The following is a 22,200-nucleotide window of genomic DNA, read 5'->3' on the forward strand; positions in this document are numbered from 1 at the left end:
TCACCTCGTCAGCGTACACAGAGCAGAGATGATAACGCTTGCTAAGCTCAGTGAGCCCTCCTCTCCATTTTCATGAAGGAAAACTTTTATGCAACGTTCAATTTCTTTCAGCTGCTCTTCACAAACAGGTACAGTAACTGCCTCCTGTTTCAAACGCTCCACCTGCCTGATAAGTCTGTTATTTATATCTGCTGCATAGCGCTGTAGAGTCATTTCTGTAGCAGTTATGAACTGACACATACTTGGAGGTGGTTGAGGAGCATATTGCATTTCATACCTGTAAAGCAAAAGTACAATGACAAAATTCTCCCTTCTCAAGCTCTAGCAAATTGCATTCTGCTCTGCGGGTACAAAAAATACTCCGCATTTGAACAGTTCCCCACATCAACTCTAAATGCCACAGCAGTTGATGGCTACCCTAATGACACTTTCAAAAAGTCCCAGAATGCACCGTATTTCATACCTATTTGCAAAGACAGAAGACAATCAGTAGTCCTTGAGGCAAAGAATGAATAGATGATAAAAAACAGGAAGGAAACAGGTTTCAGTGTAAATGCTTGAATATAATCTAGATCTTGTAAGCCAAGCAGTAATAATGCTGAAATGGACTGACTTTAGAAGAAAAAAAAATTTCCTTGAAAATCTGTTTTAATAAAAAAATCTTTAGTTGACTTAAGTGATTTTTAAATACTAGAAGTTTCTAAAACCCCTTAATATCACTACCCTAAAGCCACAAACATGGTTCTTCATTTGTTCATTATAGGGCAACGTTACTTGGTTTTCTTTTTGCAGTACACAGATTAAACTCTGGAACAGTATTTTTAAAGCAGTTTTTCATCTTTTTCTCCAAACTTCTGGAACTATAACTTAATCTTCTCTTGCTTTATAATTAGATCAGTCCTCACGAAAGTATTCATTTTAATTAGAAAATCAAAATTCCCAAGTAGCTTGAAAATTAAGTTCTTCAAACAACCCATTATTCTGTCAACTTACTTCCTAAAGATATCCTGACAACGCTCTATTGTCATGTTACAGATGAGTTCTTCCATCCAGGTTTTCCACTGCTCTATTCGGTGCTTCTGAAACACAGCTTTTGGATACTGAAGAGCTACTGTTGCATAGTTGTGCAATTGCTCAAGACAACCACGTAACACGGATCTTCTCTGCTGGAGAAGAGCACCAACTTCTCCTTCCAGTTGTTCACACTGACTGATTAGATGTGCCTGGCCTGCATTTTGCAGAAACGCTGTTGCTGGTACGTAACTTGGAGGACCTTTTAAGAAAGATGGTTAAAAATTAAGACGCACCTCTAAAGCACACATATTTTATAGCATACAAATACTGAGCATTAACATCTTTTCAAAAATATTCTTTTACTTGTGATAAAGGAGGCATGGAGAATTCATATTGAGAATTTTGAGCACGAGGTAAGAGAGTAATCTTGTGCCCAGCTAGGGTAAGACAGACAAGTTCCTTCAGGCAGCTTGGCACAGAAACCTTGAAGTGCTCTAAATCACCTTTGAAGAACCCCCTTTCTTTTTATTTATTTTATACAGGTCCTCGCCTTTAAGTTAGAGGATACTCAGAATGCTTCCTGATATTAAACTCTAGTTATTTTCAAACCATTAAAAAAACCCCACAAATACTATTTTATACCTAGGTCCATTTGTGTGCTAATTTCTTGAAGAAGACTTGCAAGTTGCGTTGCCTCTAAATTACTGAAAGCAGTTTGGTAATGTGTTATCCACTGCTCAAATTCATTCAGCTTCACCTGGATTGCTTCCTGGACAGCTCTTTGTTGAGACTGCAACTGTGTGTGCTCAGAATACCTGAATTATTTAAGGCACAGAATCAAGTAAGCACTACAAGAAAAAAAATACTTAACTATATTGAATACAAAACCATATTGAACAATACAACTACCTTGTCGACCAGAAAATGAACATTTTCTTACCAATTACATAAAACTTTAACAATGTTGTGCTAATAATTAATTCTGTTTTCCTACAAAATAATGAATGCATGTGCATATTCACGCAATTCTGAAATCCTTGATCAATTTCAAATAAACTTGAAAAATAAGTTAAAGAATTAGAAACTTAGATGAAAAGATTTTTGTGCTATTTATCAATAGCTGCATTATGTGGATCAATTTGATGGGACACCACATTCAGCACATTCTGTCTCTTGCCTTGAGGGTCAAGTGTGGAACACGGACTAGTATAGGTTATATTGATGGAGTATGAGGCATAGGACATAAATAAGATTCAGTAGGAAAATGGTTTCAATAGTTCTTCTGTACAAGGAGTGCCTTGCTTACTGTAAGAATAGCTTTTACCCAGCTATTAATCTCTCTCATATATACATTTCTAACATTTAACTCGTAAGTATATTACTAAACCATCAACCGTATTGAACTGTGAGATTCCTGACAGAATTCCTGGCTCCTCTGTACCTGTGCTGAAGCGTGTGGGAGGGATGATCCACTCCTTCTGCACCTTCCAGAAATTCTATCTCCTCCAGTAGTTTTCCTTGCAACTTTTCTACATCTGTCAACTGCTCTTGCAGGTTCAGATACTCTTCTAAACTACTGTCCAATTTTGGCAGCACAGCAAGCATTTCATCTCTGTTCTTAAACCAGTTAACCTATAACCAAGACACAGACATTATAGAACCGGACTTAATTCAAACAGGTAAGAGAAAGTAATATATGGCAGCACTTAACTCTTCAATGATGTTGTTCATCTAGGGCTACCTCCAGTGCTACAAGTGCTAAAGCTTAACGGACATTCATTATTTAGATTGCTCTCTAAACCTCTATTTTTATTCCTCTAGCCCAGATTCAGGCAAAACATTAAAACATGTTTTAGAATTAAGCACACACAAAATGAAAACTAAATACTTGCAAGTTCCATATAAGCACTTCCCTCAATACAAATTCAATTTAGCTCAAAAAATTTTGTGAACTGTTTCTAAAAAATGACCACCTCTTCCACCACCCCCAAAATGCAAATAAATGAAATGAAAGCATAGGGCCTACTTCGGTTATAAAATAGAAAATTATTGTAGTAAACTCACCTTTATCTCAGCCACTCTTGAAGAAAAGAGACTACGTGTAATATCTCTTTCCATTTCTCTTTTGCTTTGTTTGTTTTCAGCCTGCTGGCCGCCACCACCATAGACAGCTCCAGCAAATCCTGCTTCGCCTCCTGCTGTCCAGTCCACCAGAGGATCATAAACAAAAGCTTCAAGCAATGTAAGCAAAGTCTCTCTCCCACGCCGCATAATATGAAGGACCTGCATCATATTTTAAACAGACTCATTCCGATCTTGCATTATCCTTGTAGAACAGTGGAATTTTAAATGCAAAATACTGTACTTCAGTAGGTACAGAAATCCGTAACTTATCCCTAACCACTTACAAATACAGGAAGAACACCACAGTATGTACAAATGCAGCTAGCCTGCAGTAACATCACTAAAACTAAAGATTGCATCCTAGCCTTCCACACAAACTCCGTACTTTAGCAACAGACACTTGAGGAAGAAAACTCTCCTTTGCTCAGAGCATTTTTCTTTTTAAAAACATATCTGTCATGTTTACAAAGGACGAGTCCTGAAGAAAGACGGTAAGCAAAACTTCACAAAAAAAGCTTCAGGAAAAACATAGCATTTTACATCTAGAGTTACAAGGCCCTCTGCCCCCCTGAACTGTAGTTGTACCACTACTTCCATATGTATTTATCTGATATTCTCATATTTCTTAAATACCTACTATAGGATGTATCTAAATAAGTCCAATTAAAATCCCAGCAGAAAAGGTGAAGGCTTTATAAATCAACAGCAGAATGTTTAATAGAAAAGTTCTAAGATAGTATTTGGCAAGTGATAGGCCTCAGTTTTCTGCAAGTTTCCTAACTTACCTGTTCACAAGAAAGCCTGAAAACCCCTTCTACTCCTGTCACTCCAAGTGCTGTTTCAATATTGTGCGTCATCCGGAACGGAACCTTCTCTGGTACCCTAAGGCTTTTCCCTTTAAGATAAAAATGTAAGTTGTTTCTTTTAATTACCAAGAAGGGAAACCTTTTATGTGAATAACATATAGCATTTTTTAAATTACCTTTTTCAAAGCAAACATTATAATCTATGTGGACAACTTCTCCTGTAGTCATATCTATAAGAACATTATCCAGATGTCTGTCTCCAAGACCAATGATGTAGCCAACCATGGACATAACTGCAGTGGATCTTGCATACGACTTTAAAGAGAGTTTCAGGAAAAAATTATTTGTGGGAATCCTCTGCCAACACATTGGACCGACTACTATCTTAAAACATTATTTTAAGTGTAAGATAAATCAAAATCAATTATTCCAAGCTGTATTCTATTTGTTGTCTGATGATATCTTACAAGAGTTTTCATGTCTTAGGCTGATAATTCTAGTTTAATAATTTAGAGTTACCAGATGTAGACCCAATTTTTTATTCCAGATGGTACAACTGCATTATTTCCTGCCAAATGCTAACATTTCCTGTTACGTGAAACTTTAGCAGTCCTAGCTCACCTAACTCAGGAATATCATTGCTTGAACACATCCCAGGCATTTGTTGCCCCTCATCCCATTAAAAACACAACCTTTCAAAGGGAAAATATATTTGTTATAACTCACCTGTGTAACTCTCCACCATTCATCCGGCGTAGTACATGATGACCAGAGCTCCTTAGCTAGGAGATTTGGGGGGGTTGATTCCATCAGTTCTTCTAGAACAGCCCTCATGACATTCAAGGGCCAATCACGACGTGACACATCAAGACTAAGCCCAACTGCCTTTAATGCGGGTCCAATTTTACTGTAGTAAAGTTCACTGGGTCTAGGCACTATTCCAGGATTCTGAGGAGTTTGGTAAGAATCCTGAGCCTAGAAGAGGTAAAAATGCTAGTTTACATATTGCAACTTTCATTACCACAGAAAAGTATCCCAAATCCAGTTTTGGTGAGAATAATATGAAACCAACTCCTCTACTGAGGATGACTTTTACAGCTCACTAGAGAATTATTTTAAAATTCAATGGTTAAGAAAACCTGAAGAAACTGAAAACACATTGCTTTAGCCTAACTCTACTCCTATCAAGGTCAAATTAAAAAAAACCCTGTATTTAAAATGAAATAAGAATGAGAAAATGAGATGTGGAACTAAAATAATTTTAACCTAGGTTAACTCTATTTGTTCAAAAACAGTTCTCCTAGAATTATCATGCCAGCACAGTATATTTATGTTACATATTGTAATATATATAAATACATACATGCAATTTCATTGACATCTGGCGAAATACCAAGAGATATGAATACACGGAACCATTCTGCATGATTACGAACAAAACACAATCCTTTTAAGACTACGTTATTTAGAACTGGAAAGCAAATCAGAATAAATGTTTCCCTTCTGAATTGTCCCATCTGGTATAAAACATAATTGTTACCTTTTGTGCTTGTAAAGCAGCTTCTCGCTGTTGCCACCGCTTGTAAAGACCAAACAAAGGTGTAGCTCCATCCACCCACTGGATCAAGCCTGATCGTGTTCCCAGAGGTGTCACAGAGTAGTGCCTCGCGTGGAACCTCGGTGTCTCTTGACGATTAATGGTAGCAAACATTGTGTTCACAATTGATAAGAATTGCATGATTCTTTCATCTAGATGTAAGTCTTCCAAACCTGCAATAAATTTAATTTTGTTTAAAATTTAGCTTCTAGATAAAAAAAAAATTATTCTCTTAAAACCCAAAACCTAGCACTTTTTGAAATCCTACTTCATTTCAGACTATGAATAGCTTTATAAATTATGCAGATTAAGGATGAGTTGTTCAACCTAGACCTAAAGGTTTACGTAGCATTTACCTACTAGAATCCCCAGTTTATGACAGCGCTCTCTGTGAGCAGTACACACAGCAGTCACTAACGTAACAAATAGGTCTTTCCCTTTCGGGGAAGGCATGAAGTCTCAAAAGTTCTCTTCTGGGTGCTACCTTAAGCTTTTGGAAAAGTGCATCCAGCTAATCCTATCAGTATGCAAGCAGAACACTGTTTCGCATGCAACCCTTATAAAGAAGGGATCTGAAACACCCCTGACTTACAGCTTCACAAAGCAAAAATCCTCGACAATGTATGGTGAGGTGGGAGGTGGGGAGGAGAAGGAGCAGATGGTCCAAACAACTCTTTCTCTGTATCATGCAGGCAGAGAAAGCAAAAGTTGCAACCATGCATCTTCTCAACTTTAATATAGTCTGATTTATAACAAGAGACAGTAACTTGTATGAGAAAATTTCAATTTCTTACCTTTGAACAGGTAGGGATAGTTCTTCCCATCTGAACCCAGGAAAAGCAGCTTTTTAGGTTTGGTTTTGGTAGGTAGAATTGTGATGGTGCTGCCCACACTATGAATTGTGACTGTGTCTCTGGTAGATACTTCTCCAGGAAGTGCTATTTCAGTGTTCATCATGGCAGCCAACCAAGGACTGATTTCTTCAAGCCGTAAAAGGTAACTAGCCCGTTTCTGTGCTCTTTGCTGCAAACTTAGCATAACCTATTCCAAAGAAATTTTTTGTTTTAAGTTGAGATTCACCTTAACAGCTAGCATTAAAAAAAAAAACAAAACAAACAAACAAAAAAAAACACAACACACAACAGCAAAACAGACTTAATAGTAGTCACCTTCCAGAAAGCACAGAGATTTTTCTTAAACTATCTTTCATCCTTGCCACCCTACTAATTCATTTATAGCTTAGGATGAAGATGACAAAACCTAAAAACCATCCGTTATGCAGCAAATATACCCTGCCTGGTGATAGGCCCCAAAGTCACAACAAATCAAACTCCTTTGGAGGTTTGGTCCTGCATTTATAAATATTTGAGCTGTAGTCAAAAGCAGCAGCGTTCAGCAACCTCCTGTTCATTTAACTGCATGCTTGCTTGTTCTGCAAAGAACAAAGGGAACTACAAAAATAAAAAGTCTATTTGTGTGTAAAACCTAGGTTCTGTCTATGAAGATTTATAAAAACCACCAGGTTGGCTCTGGATATCCAAGTGAATACATATTTTATTTCTCCTCAGACCCATAAAAAACCTAGTAAGACAAGATCACATAACTGAAAAACAGAGTATATTTGGGAAGGGTTGATCATTTGATGGTTGCTGCACAGCCTGAGGACTACTCAGATAACCAGAGTACCAACTTGTTCAAATTTAAATCCACTAAAGTCAAATGGCGTAGAGTTTTAGAAAGACAGTATTTAAAAAATTAAAGTCCTCTGCCCCCAAAACTGACAGGATCTCAGACAGCAGAAGATGCAAGATTTGAAAAAAAAAATTTCATTGAGTAGAAATGCAATAATGCAGACAGTCAGTAAGACTTGTTACAGAGGCAACAATTACTTTGCTTTAGTGTCTAGCATGCCTGTGGTGATTGCTGAGAAGACAAAGATTGCTGAGAACACAAAGTCTCAGGCTGCAATTTTGATATGGCAAGAGAATAGCAAGAGAATACTAAGGAGAGGGTCGAGCACATGGTACAGCAAGAGTGTCAAGTCTCTACTTCGTACTCTTAGTCTGTGCATATAATACCTCTTTAAATGGGAGCCAGCTGCTTCCAGGTTTAGCAGGATTCAAAGGATTCTTAAGTTTTTCTAGCGCATTTTCAATTGCATCTCCATAGTTATCCTGAAACCATTTCTCATGAGGAGTTTCTGCAGGAGCTGCAGTGATGCTCCGTACATGTTCCAAAGCAAATACAATGGGCTTCATCAGAGCTGTATGCTTTTCACGCATGATTGCTATCTTCTCCTCTCTATTAAAAAAAAAAAATTTCCTCTTAACTCCATTTAAAAAAGTTACTTCATAAGCAGAACATTAAAATAAGACTGCAAATGAGACATCTAAGAATTCACAAAAATGTTTACACCTCTAAAATGAGGTCTTCAAGGATGACTGTATTTAAAAGGAAGAGTATTTCATTCCACGTTGAATGCATGTTCCTCTGAATCACTTTTTTTTTTTTTTTTTTTTAAAAACTGAAACATTTGAACTGGGCTCTTTGCCACTGGAAACCCTGAGAAGAAGCTCAGAGAGCTCAAACCACCCTTGGCAACTATTTCCTTTAATAAAAGAGCCCCTAACTGCTACTTCCTGAGGGGGTACCACACTATAAAGAAGGGGAAGAGCGCGATTCAGATCACACTGTTCTCCCATTCCATGTCAGCTCTGACTATAGAATTCAAGACATGTTCTTAAGCTTAGCCAGCTTCCCAGAGAATGGCTTTCCTCTTCCACAAATCCATTCACAGGAGAACCCAGGTGAGAGAGAAGAATAGACTTGCTGAACCCTGAAAACCAAAAGCAATTTGGAGTATTGTTTACTCCAGATATCTGTATTTATAGTAAACTCCAAATAGATTACATCCTTCAACATGCTTGTCCTCATTTCAGCTGACTTGTAAGAAAAACCTTGGAATGAAGAACTATAGGATCTCATAATCCACAACTTAATATGCATTGGGTTCTAGCGAATTGTTACTAAGGAAATCCCAACATGGATTCACAGGTAGACTGTTGTTATTTCTCGTTTGATTAGAGTACTAGCTGTAGCATCAAAATGTTCTTGAAATAAGGTCACTGGCTTACAAAGAAGAAGCTAGGACAGTACAAATTCAGGAGCAACAACACTGTTGATGGGCTTGACTGTATGCTTTCTTAAGAACAAACATTTGTTACGATTATCACTTGAATTATTCAAAAAAGACATACTTCCGTAAAGTGTTGTTATTTTGGACCCTCTTGACTTCATCTTCCAGTTGTTGAATCCTTCTGAGGACATACATGTGCTGCTGCAGTAAAACTCCCAACCAAAGTTCATCCCAAAGAACTGTAACTCTGCGCAGCTCAGCCACTAGCATCTGAACCTGTATAAAATAAATTAAGATTCACTTACTTTTAAGAGTACTAGTATTAAGACTTACTCTTGTAGATTAACAACTTGAAAAAAGATGACAGCCTAATAGCAAAGATGCACCAAACTTTCAGTAGGCCTACCCAAAAGATATACAAATTATGTATTTTGTGGTTCAAATAAAATCACAAGTAACATACATTTGGATTATTTACCTGCAATACCATTGTTGGATTTGCAGCAGACAGTTTCTCCACAATTTTGCTATAACAATCTTGCATCATTGCTTGATCTTCATTTAATCCAACTTTTGTGTCATCTTTACTACTTTCTTGAGAAGTTGAAGGGCTCCCTCCATCACATTCACCACCCAACAGTTCTTCTCCTTGAATATTACCTAGCAAAGTAGGGATGGCAGAAGGCAGCTTGTTCCCTAAATTAAAAACAGATGTTCAAATATTATCTACACTGTTCTGGCCTTGAAAGATACATCACTCAATACTTCATTTAGCATCTGGTCCCCATATTACATTAAGTACTGGCCAAGTATGCGATCATAAAATTGAAAAAAACTAATTTATTTGCCAAACTGTTAAATCAAATGAAAGGTATCAGTGAGGTCCCATAATAAAAATGTTCTTAAGATAGAAAGTATCAGAGTTACTGAAAAAAACCCAACTTCATTATCATTTTATCCAGTATATGAAATACATTAGCTAAAGTGTATTTGAACATTTATTTTTTCCTCCATACCTGAAGTCTGGGATTCACTGCTAAGTGAAATGGTACCCACTATTGCAGGATATAGTATGAGATGAGGAGAATCTTGAGCCACTCGACACAGTAAGTTGCAAATACTCTGACGAACATACACTTCTGGGTGATTCAGGCGGGAGAAAAGCTGAGGAATAATACCTTCATAAACAGGAAAAGAATATGTGCCAATTCATTTCTGTACACTTCAAATGATGCAGAATTTTACTTTATTTTCTTCTACTATTCAAATACAGATAACATCAGATGCAATATATAAATCCTTTAGTCAAGCACTAGGAATTGAGTTTTACACATTGTATCTGTTATATCATTTTTAAAAAATAACGAGAGTCATTTAATAGTTATTGAAGTTAGCATAACTGGATATTTCAAAAGAAAGTACAATTTTGCAATAGCTGGCCTCCTCTTCTGCTGCCTTCCACACTTTAAACTCAATAACCTTTTGTGGAAAGTCCCTGAGAACCAGAACCAGTACTGTAGTGACAAACAATTACTTCTGAGACATCTGGCTTTAGCCACACATCTTTCTCTGAACAGTATTTTAAACTGTAGCTAGGAAAAAAACCCACCCCATTTTTTTTAAGGTGGTAATGTAACGTAGTACTTCAAAAACTACATCTCCTTTCTCCTTTCAACGTCTTAAGGCAGAGGAAGGAGGTGGTCAGAATCTGTGCTACTTCTCTATTCTAAGATCAGAATGCATGGCAGAGACTTGAATACCTTTAATGAAATTATTTAGTAAAAAATAGGCTCTCTTTCCATCATGCTTAAATAAAAATTTTATGAAAGCGCAATGAATACCTTTCTGCTTGTATTTAGAGAAAATGTGTCAAAATTAATTTTAACAACTAGATAACATGTGCTTACCTCTCCAAGGAGCAGTAGGTGTAGTTTCTAGCCCATGCTCTAGATACTGTCTAAGTTCTCCAGCATGTTTCACAAGCAATCGTAACAGCCTTAGGGTTGCCATCACAATAACATCATCAGTGCTTTGCTCAGAAGTATTTCTTAAGTGCAGCCTGGGATCATCTTCATCAAGTGGAACCTTGAAAGAAAAAAAAAAAACACTCCTCTAAGCTAAGTATATAGTTCATATCATCATTTAGAAAAGTTTGTAACTGGATTTCCTCATCAGCACAAACACTAACCTGACCAGCATTGAGTTTCAGGAAAGTAAAATATGCACTGCAAGAGAGTTTATAGAGACTGAAGATTCTGTCTACAACTTTCCTCCACACTTTAATTAACCCTTCTGTTGCATTTTCATCAAGATCTGAAAGCCAGGGACAACTTGTTAATAATTGACGCCATATAACATCCACCATATCGTCTTCTTCATTGTCTTCATTTTCAGTGATTTGTAGAGTCATATCTTCATCCTAAATGCAAATAAAAAGACAAGAGATTTGATTAAGTCCTCCAACCATTGCTACAAGCAGTTCCTAATCCAGTTTTTGTCTAGGCAACTCATGCAATTGCATTACTTGATCATATTACCATAGTCCACAGAACATGTTACCGCTTAGCTAACAGACGGTTTCTTAGAGAACTCTTATATTATCTGAATTTTAACTTCAAAACATTTACAAGATTTAATATGAATCACAAGTAGAGGAAAAGTAAGTTTCACACTGAAGTTGAACATTTTTTAAGCACGCAAATTTACACTTACTTGAATCCCAGCTGGACGACACACTGCCTGCCCAAGAATCCCATAGATTTTCTCTTTGTCTTCCTCTGCAATGTTGTCTGGAAGCAAGTTCTGAACCTCAGATTTTTCCCGGGGCAGCAGACGAACACCTTCTCCCTGACTGTAACATTTAATGAATTATTGATCCCCAATATATTAGTATTCGTAGAGCTACTGAACCCATTAACATTGTCTGTATAAAACTTCTTGAAGGAAGAAATCTTCACCCTTCAACTCAGAATTAAATTTGCTTCTTTTTAGAGAGGGCAAGTAATCAAGAGAATATCCACAATTCTCAGCTCACATGGGACTTCTGACCCCAAAGAACAATAATCATAAATACAAAGCTAGGGTTTATCTTAAGAAAAAAAAACTAGTTGTGCCGTACGAATTGAAACGTTAGGATGACTTTACCTGGCATTATCAACTACTTTGCGGCCCCACCTATAAGCCCAACTAGCCAGGGCTGCCCAAGACTTGGCTACTTCAGGTGCCTGTACCGAAGACAAGTGATACAGCTGTCCCAAGATGAAGTCAGGTTCTCCAACTCCAATATTTACTGTGATGGGAGAAATACAGCAGTATGTGTTATGATGTAAAACCTGCTTCTAATTTCCTCAACATACAAAATAACAGCAAAATATTTTAAGTACTTTTTTTTTTTGGTCAAGTTAGTACCCAAAAGTGTCAAGTTTTCCAAAATGGAAAACTTGGCACTGGCTGCAAAACAAAGACAAGTTTTTCATTTGCTAACAACCATTGCCTGTACTCTACAATTGTTTTCTCTTTCACAGAAAGATGGTACTGAGGCAAGAAACTCATGATCTCCAAAAGAGCAAGATGCTTCAGAAAACAGACTTATGAAGTACCTAGGGCACTACGTTTGTGTTTATTTGTGTATATATTTATTTACTTCAACCATCAAGTCAAAAAGCACCTAACATCCATTAACAGCTCTAAAATAATTCTGACTCTGCAAGAGAGGAATTAAGTTATTTGTGAAATCCATATTTAAGCAAAGAAAGAACTTTCTCTTGACATTTGAAGAAAAGCCTGGCGAAAATTGGGAATTAGAGTACATTTTGTGGCAACAACAGAAGTGTTCAAATTAAGCGTAGATTAAAGATCATGAGAAGATTTAAGGTAACTGCTTTTCACACTTATCAGGGCCTTCAAAATATAAGTCTTGTCGATGCTTAATCTGAGAAATCTCATTCAAAATAACAAATACAAAAGCTGAAAGCAGACAAACATGACAAAATCTGATATCCTCCTCATAAAATAAATGCATTCCAGCTTCTTGTTCAGGCCACAATCACTTTAATGAGAAAAATGTGAAAGAAATACAAAATATCAACATTAAGGTGTTTGGTTTTTTCAACTGTGTATAGTTACGTATCGCACAAATGCACACTGTTGGTATTTGTATTAGTAAAATAAATATATGAGTGATGGAGCACTTAGTCTTTATCAATATAACTGGTGCTATCCCTCTGTGGAACCATCAGTAACTAATTTTAACAAAAAAAGAATAAGAAGAACACCTCTACCTGTAGATTCACTTTCAATCCTAGGATATTCTTCTTCCAGTGTATTAACAGCTGGGAGATCAATCAAATTATATATGTTTTTAGACAAGGTAGACAGACCAGTGTGATTCTGCTGCTGTCGAGCTCTATACACTTGTTTCAACTGTCCTGAAATCTCTTTCCATTCTGCTTGAATCCATTTAGCCAGTGTGAGAATAGATTTAGCAACTGCATATTCAGCTTTGGCAGATTTGCAAAAGGATATGGCACAAGAACTCAGCATTTCCATGGCATGTGTTGACTGACCTGCATATCATGAAAAGCATATCTTCAGTAGAGTGTTAACTTTATTCAAAACATTTCTTCTGAAATTCAGCATATTCAAATACAGCTTGTAACAATATATTTTTACAAAGAAAATTCTCTTTTGAAGTTAAAAATGACAAAAAAGAAAAGACGTGTGAAAACACTTTCAGACTGAGACAACACTTAATAGGATGAAAGCAATTCCTAATGATACTGTCCTATGATGATTTTTTTAAGGTCAGGGGAATTAGCCTGGTTATAAGGACAAGAAGCCCAAGTATCTCCAACATAATTAGCAAATACTCACCTGCTGTGTATAACAATTTTGTTTTCTCAATATCAAGTTCAGGACCCCATTTTTCATCTATCTGACCAGGTGCAGACAATTTTTTAAAGTGCTGGACTAAGTCTTGTGCAGTGGTGGTTTTTCCTAGCTGAACTTCACTGCACTGGGCAAGCAGTCGTGTAGCTAGGGCAATATTTCCTCGCTTCCGTGCAAATTTTGCTGCTGTTAAGCCCAGCTCCATTAGATGGCTTTTAATTGGGACTGTTGGTTCTGAAGAAGAAAGCAAGACATTCTAAACAAAATTATTAAACAAACAATAATTGCACCTGGGCTATACAGATAATTTCTGCCCAATGTATTCCGTACATGGCCATCAGTAAAAAAATGTTAGGAAATACGGAAGAGCCGAAAACCTCCTTCAGAAATTTAGATTACTTCATTTCTGCCTAGAATATTTATATACCCCATCTGAAACAAAAAAAACATATCCATAGATTATCTGCTGGGTAAAAGAGTAATTTTTTCACTATAAGCATTCTTCTTAACTAAGAAATCTACCTGTCCCCTAATACAACTTCTTTTTCTCCCATTGCCTCTTATCATACTGCACATTTAAATGGCTTTTGTGACTATTTTTAAAGACCCATTATTGATAGTGTCAAAGTGTTCAAAAGCAAAAGCATTTAAAGTATGAAGAGATGAGCAAGTAAAGTGTGATTAGAAGAGTCAGTATAGAACTGCTAAACATTTCAGAACAATTTTTTTTCTTTTTAACACTATCTACATTACAGTAGTAATTGAGAGTAGTAATCAAGTTGTAAAGCAAGACACCTAAAAAACCAAAACTTGGCTTTTAAAAAGTAATCCAACTAAATAATAGAAAAAGACACAGCTGCTGCTTTCAGCAGAAGATTTAAGTTCAAATTATGCATTTATGTTTCATAACACTAAAATAAGAACTTATATACCTTTAAGTTTTTCCATCAATTGATTCTGGTACACTGTGTACCTCAGCGCATGCATCCATGGCCTTACATCATGCTGTTTGCATGACCTCAAAGCATCATTGAAGAGAGGTATAAGACAGTCCTGAAAGAGGCATAGAAGTTCCACAGTTGTCATGAGAGACATCTTCATTAAAATGTATTTTCATTTATCAAAACCAAAGACCATTTTAGTGCAGAGTAAACATTCTTATTTGTATTAGTAGCCGCTCTTTATTGTTAACTAATAAAACGCAAATGTGTTTTCTGCAACTCTAGAAAGACATGCTTGATTTTGAGAGGACAACACTAAGAATAGCTCAAAATCAAGCAGAATTGTTTTCTGAACAACATGATTAGAAATTAGAACTAGATCATGCATGCTGGTTGAAGTTTGACATTGAGTTTTTTAATTGCCGAAGTGATTGGTTTTTGATAAATATTTTAAAGTTACTTTTAAAGTAAATTACTTGCGTGTATTGTAGGCATAAGTGTTACAATGTAGAAATATATCAACAGTTCTCTAAAAAGCAACTAAAAGTCAAAACAACTAATGTATGTTCTATATTCAATACTTCATGACATGACGTGGAGAAAGACATTACTCCAGTTTAGATTTTAAACACACAGACATACCTCTGATGTCAGCCTGTTGGATACAGTGTTTTCCAAAGCAGAAGAACAATACAACTGAAGAGTGCTCAACACTGGTAAAGACTGAGACACAGTGAGTGTGGAAAGTCTTAAAGGTCCAATAGCGATTCGTGATGTTTGCTTTAAGTACTTAATAACGTTTCTGAAATAAAAGAATCAGAACAGTCATTTTTGTAGCTAGACTTTAAGAGTAAACAGTGATACCAAAATTACTGAAGAAAAAGCAAATTCAACATCTTCAAAGAGATGATGAGAAAATCTTGCAATATCATGCGCAAGCTACAGTATGACACTTTATTATTAAACTGACAAGAAGTAGTACTTTATCAACTCAAAGAACTACATAATCTCCAAGTTAAACATCATCTTATTTTCCCTCAGTAAGCTTATAACTCACAAGAGCTAAAACTGGTAGCAGACTACCATAGATGCTGAAGTACAAAGCAGAGTATGCTTTCCACAAAGTTGTTTAATAAACTAGAACAGCTTTTCACAATATATTACATTCATTCATTCATAGCAGATTTCAACTTACTCAGATATTGACTGCCACTTTTGCTCCTGTTCTATGTGGTTTACAGCTGTTGCCAGACATACTGAACTTCTCAAAAGCTGTACTTCAACTGCTTTTTGAAGTTCTCTTGGATCAGGACTTAGCGTATTAGGAAGGAGCTTCTTCATGTCTACATGGAGATCAAACAATTAAAACCAACTAGAACTGCCAAATTTTGTCAAGTGTCACTATTTGAAAATGCATTTTTGAGAGCAAGGAAGTTTGGGAAAAAACCTTTCTTTAATAGATATATTTAATATATATGTATGTATGTATTTATATTAGAAATTGATGATAGATTACTTACAAACAAACACATTAACTCCAGAAAACACACTTGTATCAACATTTAGAATGACCACTGCCAATCATTTTGAAGCTTGATTCATAAAGGTTATGGTCAGTCCACTGAACACAGCAAACTGCATTCAGAAGTTTCAGTCTGTCACTTACAGAGACAGATACATGAAGAAATATTTACTTTTGTATTTGAAGTAATGTTAACTTATGCATTTATACCTATTTTTTCTTTGGATCCCCCTGCAAGTAGGTTGATATTTTCTCCTGGTAATAACTCTAGTTGTTCAGTGCATTCAGTAAGTTGTCCAGACTCAAAGCTGCTCAAAGATCTGCAATTCAATGTTTATAGTTTTATTCTCACGTTTCTTACTTCATTCCAGTTGCTAAATATCTTATACAGCAAAAAAAAAAAGACTCAAGCCTAACTCAAAACCCTACAGAGCACTTATGATTAATTCTAAGCAAAAATCCCGATTTTTTTTTCCCCAATAGATCAATAAAAGCCAGTAGTATTGCACCAAATGGATAAATTCAATATCAAGGAAAAAACACCTCTCCAGCTATGAAGCTTTTCATATTATCATCACATTATATACAATACTCTTCTACCATAATCAGGAAGAAAAAGGTTGACTTTGGAAGAGTCTAAAAACAAACAGAGAAAAACCCAAAACTTCCCCCCCCACCATGCACAGAAAACTAAGTTTTGGGGCAGAATTTCATGAGGCCATAGTTTCAACTCTTCATTTTACATGAAACCAAAATTCCAGAAATACTGGAATATTGTGCAGGTCATAGATTATATAAATTTATATTGCTTAACAGCCTGAAGCAACAAATATAACTTTTTTTTTCCATTGTTCTACATTAGGAAATAATTTGGGCATTATAGACTTTTACAGAACTACACAAAAGGCACTGAAAGGTTAAGAGGCTTGATGGCTCAGAATACAGAAGACTCAAAGGTTCAATATTCTTGTTGCTATCCACTGAAGAAGGAATTAGATCTAAGTATCTGCATTAGAAAAGAAAAAAAATATTCAGCATGTGAAAACTCCCCTTTCTGCTGAATTATTTCGATCCTCATTACTACAGAGGGTCTCTTCTCAGCCTGCTCAGCAGCAGAAGAGTCAAAGCGCTGTGCATGCTCAGGAGCTTTTTACAGGATTTTTCTGATGATGTAGTATCTTACTTCCAGTAAGTATCTGGATGAAAACTAACTCAAACCAGCCAAAAAGACCAGACCGCTGCAATAGTACAGCAAGCACTCGCGATGTTTATCAGAAGTACAGTGGGTTTAGTTTACAAAACCATGAACATTCAGAAATGACACATTTTCACATCCATGACAAGCACTCACTCTCCTAATGGATTAACCACGCAACACTCTGAGTTACTGCAGTAAGAAAAAGGATCGCGCCTTTCTCTGACAGAAGTAGTAACCTTTTCACACCTGCAAGATTTTATTTTAAAGTTTCCTTCTATGCTTTTATTTTCAAGTCAAGAAATTTCAGCCAAAAGGATTTTACGATGTTTACCGCAATAGTACAGGGATGGAAAGTAATCGAGTTGTCAAATGAAACAAAGGACTATTCCAACATCACAAATATTTTTTCATGAACCAGACAAATATAAAGGGTTAGGAAATAAATGCACAAAGTAATGTCTAAATTCCATTTAAAAAAACAAAATGAAAAAAATAATTTAAGCAGCCAAGACCACCTCCTTAATATACTTTTTACATTAGATTAATAATTAAAATATTTTTTAAGAACTGTACCACTGACAGGCATTTTATTTTTTACTATTATTTAAGTTGTGCGAAAAGATGCATCTTCTGCCAATAGAAGTAGAATAAATTTGGTATCTTTTGCTTTCAATGAAAAGATGTTTTTCTTGAATGCTAAGAAACCTTAGCAGTCAGAAAGCCACAGTAACTATTTAGAATGATGTTACCTCTTTACTTATCTGTATGGCTAGTAAATATCATGGCCAAGTTTTCCCCTTCCCAAGAACACAACTTTCTTCTTATCACACCTCTATTTCAATGTGTTTCGTCTGGGATAGAGTTAATTTTCTTTCTAGTAGCCGGTATGGTGCTGTGTTTTGGATTTAGTATGAGAATAATGTTGATAACACACTGATGTTTTTAGTCGTTGCTAAGTAGTGCTTACAGTAGTCAAGGACTTTTCAGCTTCCCATGCTCTGCCAGGTGCACAAGAAGCTGGAAGGGGGCATAGCCAGGACAGCTGACCCAAACTGGCCAATGGGGTATTCCATACCATATGATGTCATGCTGAGTATATAAACTGGGGGGAGTTGGCTGGGGGGCAGCGACCGCTGCTCGGGAACTGGCTGGGCATTGGTCGGCAGGTGGGGAGCAACTGCATTATGCATCACTTATTTTGTATATTCTATCATCCTTATTATTATTTTCCCTTCCTTTCCTGTCCTATTAAACTGCCTTTATCTCAATCCATGAATTTTACTTTTTTCCGATTCTGTCCCCTATCCCACTGTGGAGCGGGGAGTGAGCAAGCGGTCATGTGGTGTTTAGCTGCTGGCTGGGGCTAAACCACGACACAATGACACTCAAGTTTCTAAAATCCATAAAAACTTTAATATTTCAGTTCTCAGATACTGAACTCTAAAGTACTGTTGAATAAATTAATTATATCCTTACTTTATGTAGTTAAAATCTGCTTTGAGATTGATTGAGGTATTACTATTGGTTTTCTTCAAGTCATGGACCATATTTTGCCACTCCTGAACAGCAGACCAGTCAGCAATGGAAATGTAACATTCACATGCTTTGTTACCCAAGTAGTTTATAACTTCAGGTGAAGAGTCACTTGGCTTACTCAGAACAGTCTTTCTGGTTTCTCCTGTGAAACAAAAAAAATAGTATATATACTTAAATATATATTTATGCTCATACATTTTTAAATAGCAATTCTATTACTCAAATGTAATTTCTATGTCTTTTGTCAAGAAAAACACTTAATTTTAAAAAATCAAATAGTTACACAACATTTACAGTATTCTTCTTCCACTTATATTTAATGAAAAAAAAAAGATAGAACCTTTTCAAAGGAGGTTTTGGAAAAATTTAGTCCATATCTGTAAAGAAGTATCAAAACAGGAAAACAGAGGAACTAAATTAGCAACAAAGAAGGTCCCTTTTCAAAGATGAAACAGAATACCGAAACAAAGTCTCAGTAGTTGAAAACTCTGAGTAACTAGTGCATTTATGATACAATTATGTCATAAATACTAAGCCTTAAGTTATGATGATCTAAAATAACTTAGAATTAAATTAGTAAATTACAAAATATTTTACCTATTATTTTTAGTTTCATTCAGCTAGACCTCAGTACTGCAAACCCTCATATCTACACATAATACTGGTTTCAATGGCATTAAGCTGTTCAGTTTAACTGTAGACAGAAACAGGTTTTCAGATTTAAGAATTAGACAAGATCATTACCATGGCTATATCATTGAACGTTCTAATTTTATGTACATACACTTACAAAATTATATTTCTCTTAAGAAGAAAACAATAAATACTGACCATTCAAGGAATGCTTTGGGCTGGCATTATTCACACTGTTTGAATTGGCCAACTTCAGAACAGTTTTGTCAAAGCCTGCTATGCAGCAATCCACTCCTGTCATGGAGCACAGGTGCTCCTGGTATTCCGCAGTTGCTTTTTCAAACCTTAAATGGTTTAATGTCTTAGTCAGCATTTTACAGAACCACTTTTCTTTTTTGGTAAATAGAGTATATTTTAAACATTCTTTACCACAATACTCAAAAAGTTCACGTCACCTTCAGCAAAAGAAAGGGATTAACATAGAATACAAGTTTACCAGCTGAATTTCCAGGTCATAGCATAGTATAAAAGCTTTTCCGTTCAGGTTTTAATGCCAACTTCAAACCAAGTACAGATTTAAGGAGAAAGTTGAATACTGATTAACTACACAGAGGATTGTAAAACTGGGTCTAGGGCAACAATTCACACTTAAACTTGACATTTCTGAGAAAATTCTTACGTATTACAAAGCTGCACATTATTTTAAGGAATGTTACAAAACTGGGAAAAAGACAGCTATAAATATAAAACGTCATTTTTTTGTTTTGTTTGGTGTTTTTTACATGGCAGGTAAATAATGAAAGGTGTTCCTTTTTCATTTCATACCGAAGAAAGGATGCATTCCTTTAAGGAGATGAAAACACCAAAATGAAGGCATACCCTATCTGGAACATTGACCCACTTATTTGTATCTGCAGCCAAAGATTCTACTTCAATAGACGTAGAAGCCACTTTTTCAAAGCTGAACTAAAACTGCAAAGCATCTCCCTCGGAGTCCCTCTCTTGGCAAACTGTGGCAGGTAATCAGATCACGCCGTTGATCAGAAACTTCATTAGAAAATATTTAAATTAATAATATTTTGCAATGGAAAATTAAATACAATATGAAAATAGTATTGCTATGTACGAAAAACTAAGAAAAACACAGCTTAGGAACACCATTTATATTTAAATCCTGGTAATTTAGTTAAAACCAAAAGTTAAAATACCTAAAAATGCTGGATGCATTAGGTATCTCTGAACAACACAATGACTTTGACATGGAAATTAGATCAGTAGCCTTGATTCACACCACAATTTAAAAGATTGAGAAGTAGAACTATGCATAAGAAGGAAAAAACATCCAAGTTCGTAACATCCAGTTATGTGAGAAAACTTACCGCCCTTCTGCTTGTTGAGCTACAGAATTGATCCAAGCAAGACTCTTCCCAACTACAGCAGAAGACCAGACAGCAATACCCTGAATAGCTTCAGGGCAGTGAAGCTCACATAATGCTTCTACCAGCATCATAATTGTCACTTCCAATTCATTTCCCTAAAACCAAACCAAAAGCTTTATTTAACAAATCTCATATAAAATAAGAGCTATATACATGGTTAAATACTTGGAAATGGTAAAGCAGTATTTCATTATATGCATCTACAAGTGAAGTGCTCTGCATATCCATTACACTGCTTTTGGAAAAGCAGAGGAGCTAAGGGAAGAGTATATGCTGTGAATCCACAGCCTGAATGTCAATAGTAAGCAATCACTATGTGATGGTCTATACCTATAAAAGTATGAGAATTCATAAAGAAGCAGGAAGTAATAAATATCTATCAAACCTCCTTTGTTAAAATATTTAAGCAAATCAAGTCATGTACTAAAGAAATTATTCAACCTTTTTCAAAAGGCTTAACCACTTTACCCACTCATCCCATCCCTGCATTTACCCTGCTAGTTACTTATAGAAGAAGGATACCCTTACTATACATCCCTCTCCTGCTCATACCCACAGGTAAGCAAAGACACTACACTACCCACAAGCTTGGGAAAGCCTCACACTAATACAACAGAAATTTCATACGGTTTAAGCAGCACCTTCCACTTAAAAAGAAATTGCTCAATTCAAACTGTGAACCAACTATAGCATTCATTTACATATAGTATTTGACCACATGTATACAGTACATCCTAATCTCCAACCTACAGTATCACTTAACCACAAAAGTCTATCAATACAGAAGCGTGAGTTTAAAATGTGGCTTTAAATAACACAATCTTTTACAGACCAGTTGGTTTAATAACTACTGATTGCCTTAGCTTAGTTCTTTTAGAATATCGTGGGAGTATTTTTGCAATAGTCTATAGAGTATGAAAAGAGAGTACCTGAGAGATACTACTATTAGTTTTCATTTCTGTGAGTAAATCAAAACCATGCCTGACTGTCACAGCAGGCTGGCCAGCCAGCAATCCAACTCTCATGATGGAAAGTCTAATCCGTGTTAGCCAATCTTGGCATGTCTGACGATTAGTATAAAAGAATGTCCTGATAACCTTTAAAGACAGAAAAGATAAGTTTCACAATACCATTCTTTTGTATGAATCAAAATAGTTACATGAAGTACTTAATATTTATAATAATCAAAGTCAGGACAGGTTTCTTTTCTCCAGTTGAGTTTTCAATCGAGAGATGAAGAAACAGGTAAAATTCTGCATCTTTAATTTTATTAATGCAGATGGTCTGAAATCATGCATAGCACGCAACTGGCCAGGCATATTGGCAAGCTAAAAATCTTGAAATGAACTGACTATAAGTTATATATT

General features: G+C 35.9%; 1 protein-coding gene across 1 annotated transcript in view; it reads right to left on the bottom strand.

The window, feature by feature from the left end:
• SMG1 (SMG1 phosphatidylinositol 3-kinase-related kinase) overlaps positions 1–22,200 on the bottom strand; it is a gene marked incomplete at its 5' end in the record, with an annotated part of 59,003 nt that overhangs the window by 11,732 nt on the left and 25,071 nt on the right. Inside the window, 28 exons of the mRNA XM_009577821.1 lie at positions 5–277; positions 994–1,273; positions 1,657–1,829; positions 2,456–2,646; positions 3,079–3,297; positions 3,924–4,033; positions 4,121–4,259; positions 4,671–4,919; positions 5,485–5,714; positions 6,336–6,582; positions 7,620–7,842; positions 8,799–8,953; positions 9,156–9,373; positions 9,694–9,855; positions 10,585–10,762; positions 10,866–11,096; positions 11,390–11,528; positions 11,822–11,966; positions 12,958–13,242; positions 13,550–13,798; positions 14,497–14,617; positions 15,148–15,307; positions 15,701–15,848; positions 16,238–16,347; positions 18,702–18,903; positions 19,593–19,738; positions 20,774–20,928; positions 21,763–21,930. Of these exons, the coding sequence (XP_009576116.1) occupies positions 5–277; positions 994–1,273; positions 1,657–1,829; positions 2,456–2,646; positions 3,079–3,297; positions 3,924–4,033; positions 4,121–4,259; positions 4,671–4,919; positions 5,485–5,714; positions 6,336–6,582; positions 7,620–7,842; positions 8,799–8,953; positions 9,156–9,373; positions 9,694–9,855; positions 10,585–10,762; positions 10,866–11,096; positions 11,390–11,528; positions 11,822–11,966; positions 12,958–13,242; positions 13,550–13,798; positions 14,497–14,617; positions 15,148–15,307; positions 15,701–15,848; positions 16,238–16,347; positions 18,702–18,903; positions 19,593–19,738; positions 20,774–20,928; positions 21,763–21,930 (5,306 nt within the window). The remainder of the gene's footprint in view (positions 1–4; positions 278–993; positions 1,274–1,656; positions 1,830–2,455; positions 2,647–3,078; positions 3,298–3,923; positions 4,034–4,120; positions 4,260–4,670; positions 4,920–5,484; positions 5,715–6,335; positions 6,583–7,619; positions 7,843–8,798; positions 8,954–9,155; positions 9,374–9,693; positions 9,856–10,584; positions 10,763–10,865; positions 11,097–11,389; positions 11,529–11,821; positions 11,967–12,957; positions 13,243–13,549; positions 13,799–14,496; positions 14,618–15,147; positions 15,308–15,700; positions 15,849–16,237; positions 16,348–18,701; positions 18,904–19,592; positions 19,739–20,773; positions 20,929–21,762; positions 21,931–22,200) is intronic.

The sequence above is a fragment of the Fulmarus glacialis genome, unplaced genomic scaffold, assembly GCF_000690835.1.
Source record: "Fulmarus glacialis isolate BGI_N327 unplaced genomic scaffold, ASM69083v1 scaffold8465, whole genome shotgun sequence".
NCBI classification, from domain to species: Eukaryota; Metazoa; Chordata; class Aves; order Procellariiformes; family Procellariidae; genus Fulmarus; species Fulmarus glacialis.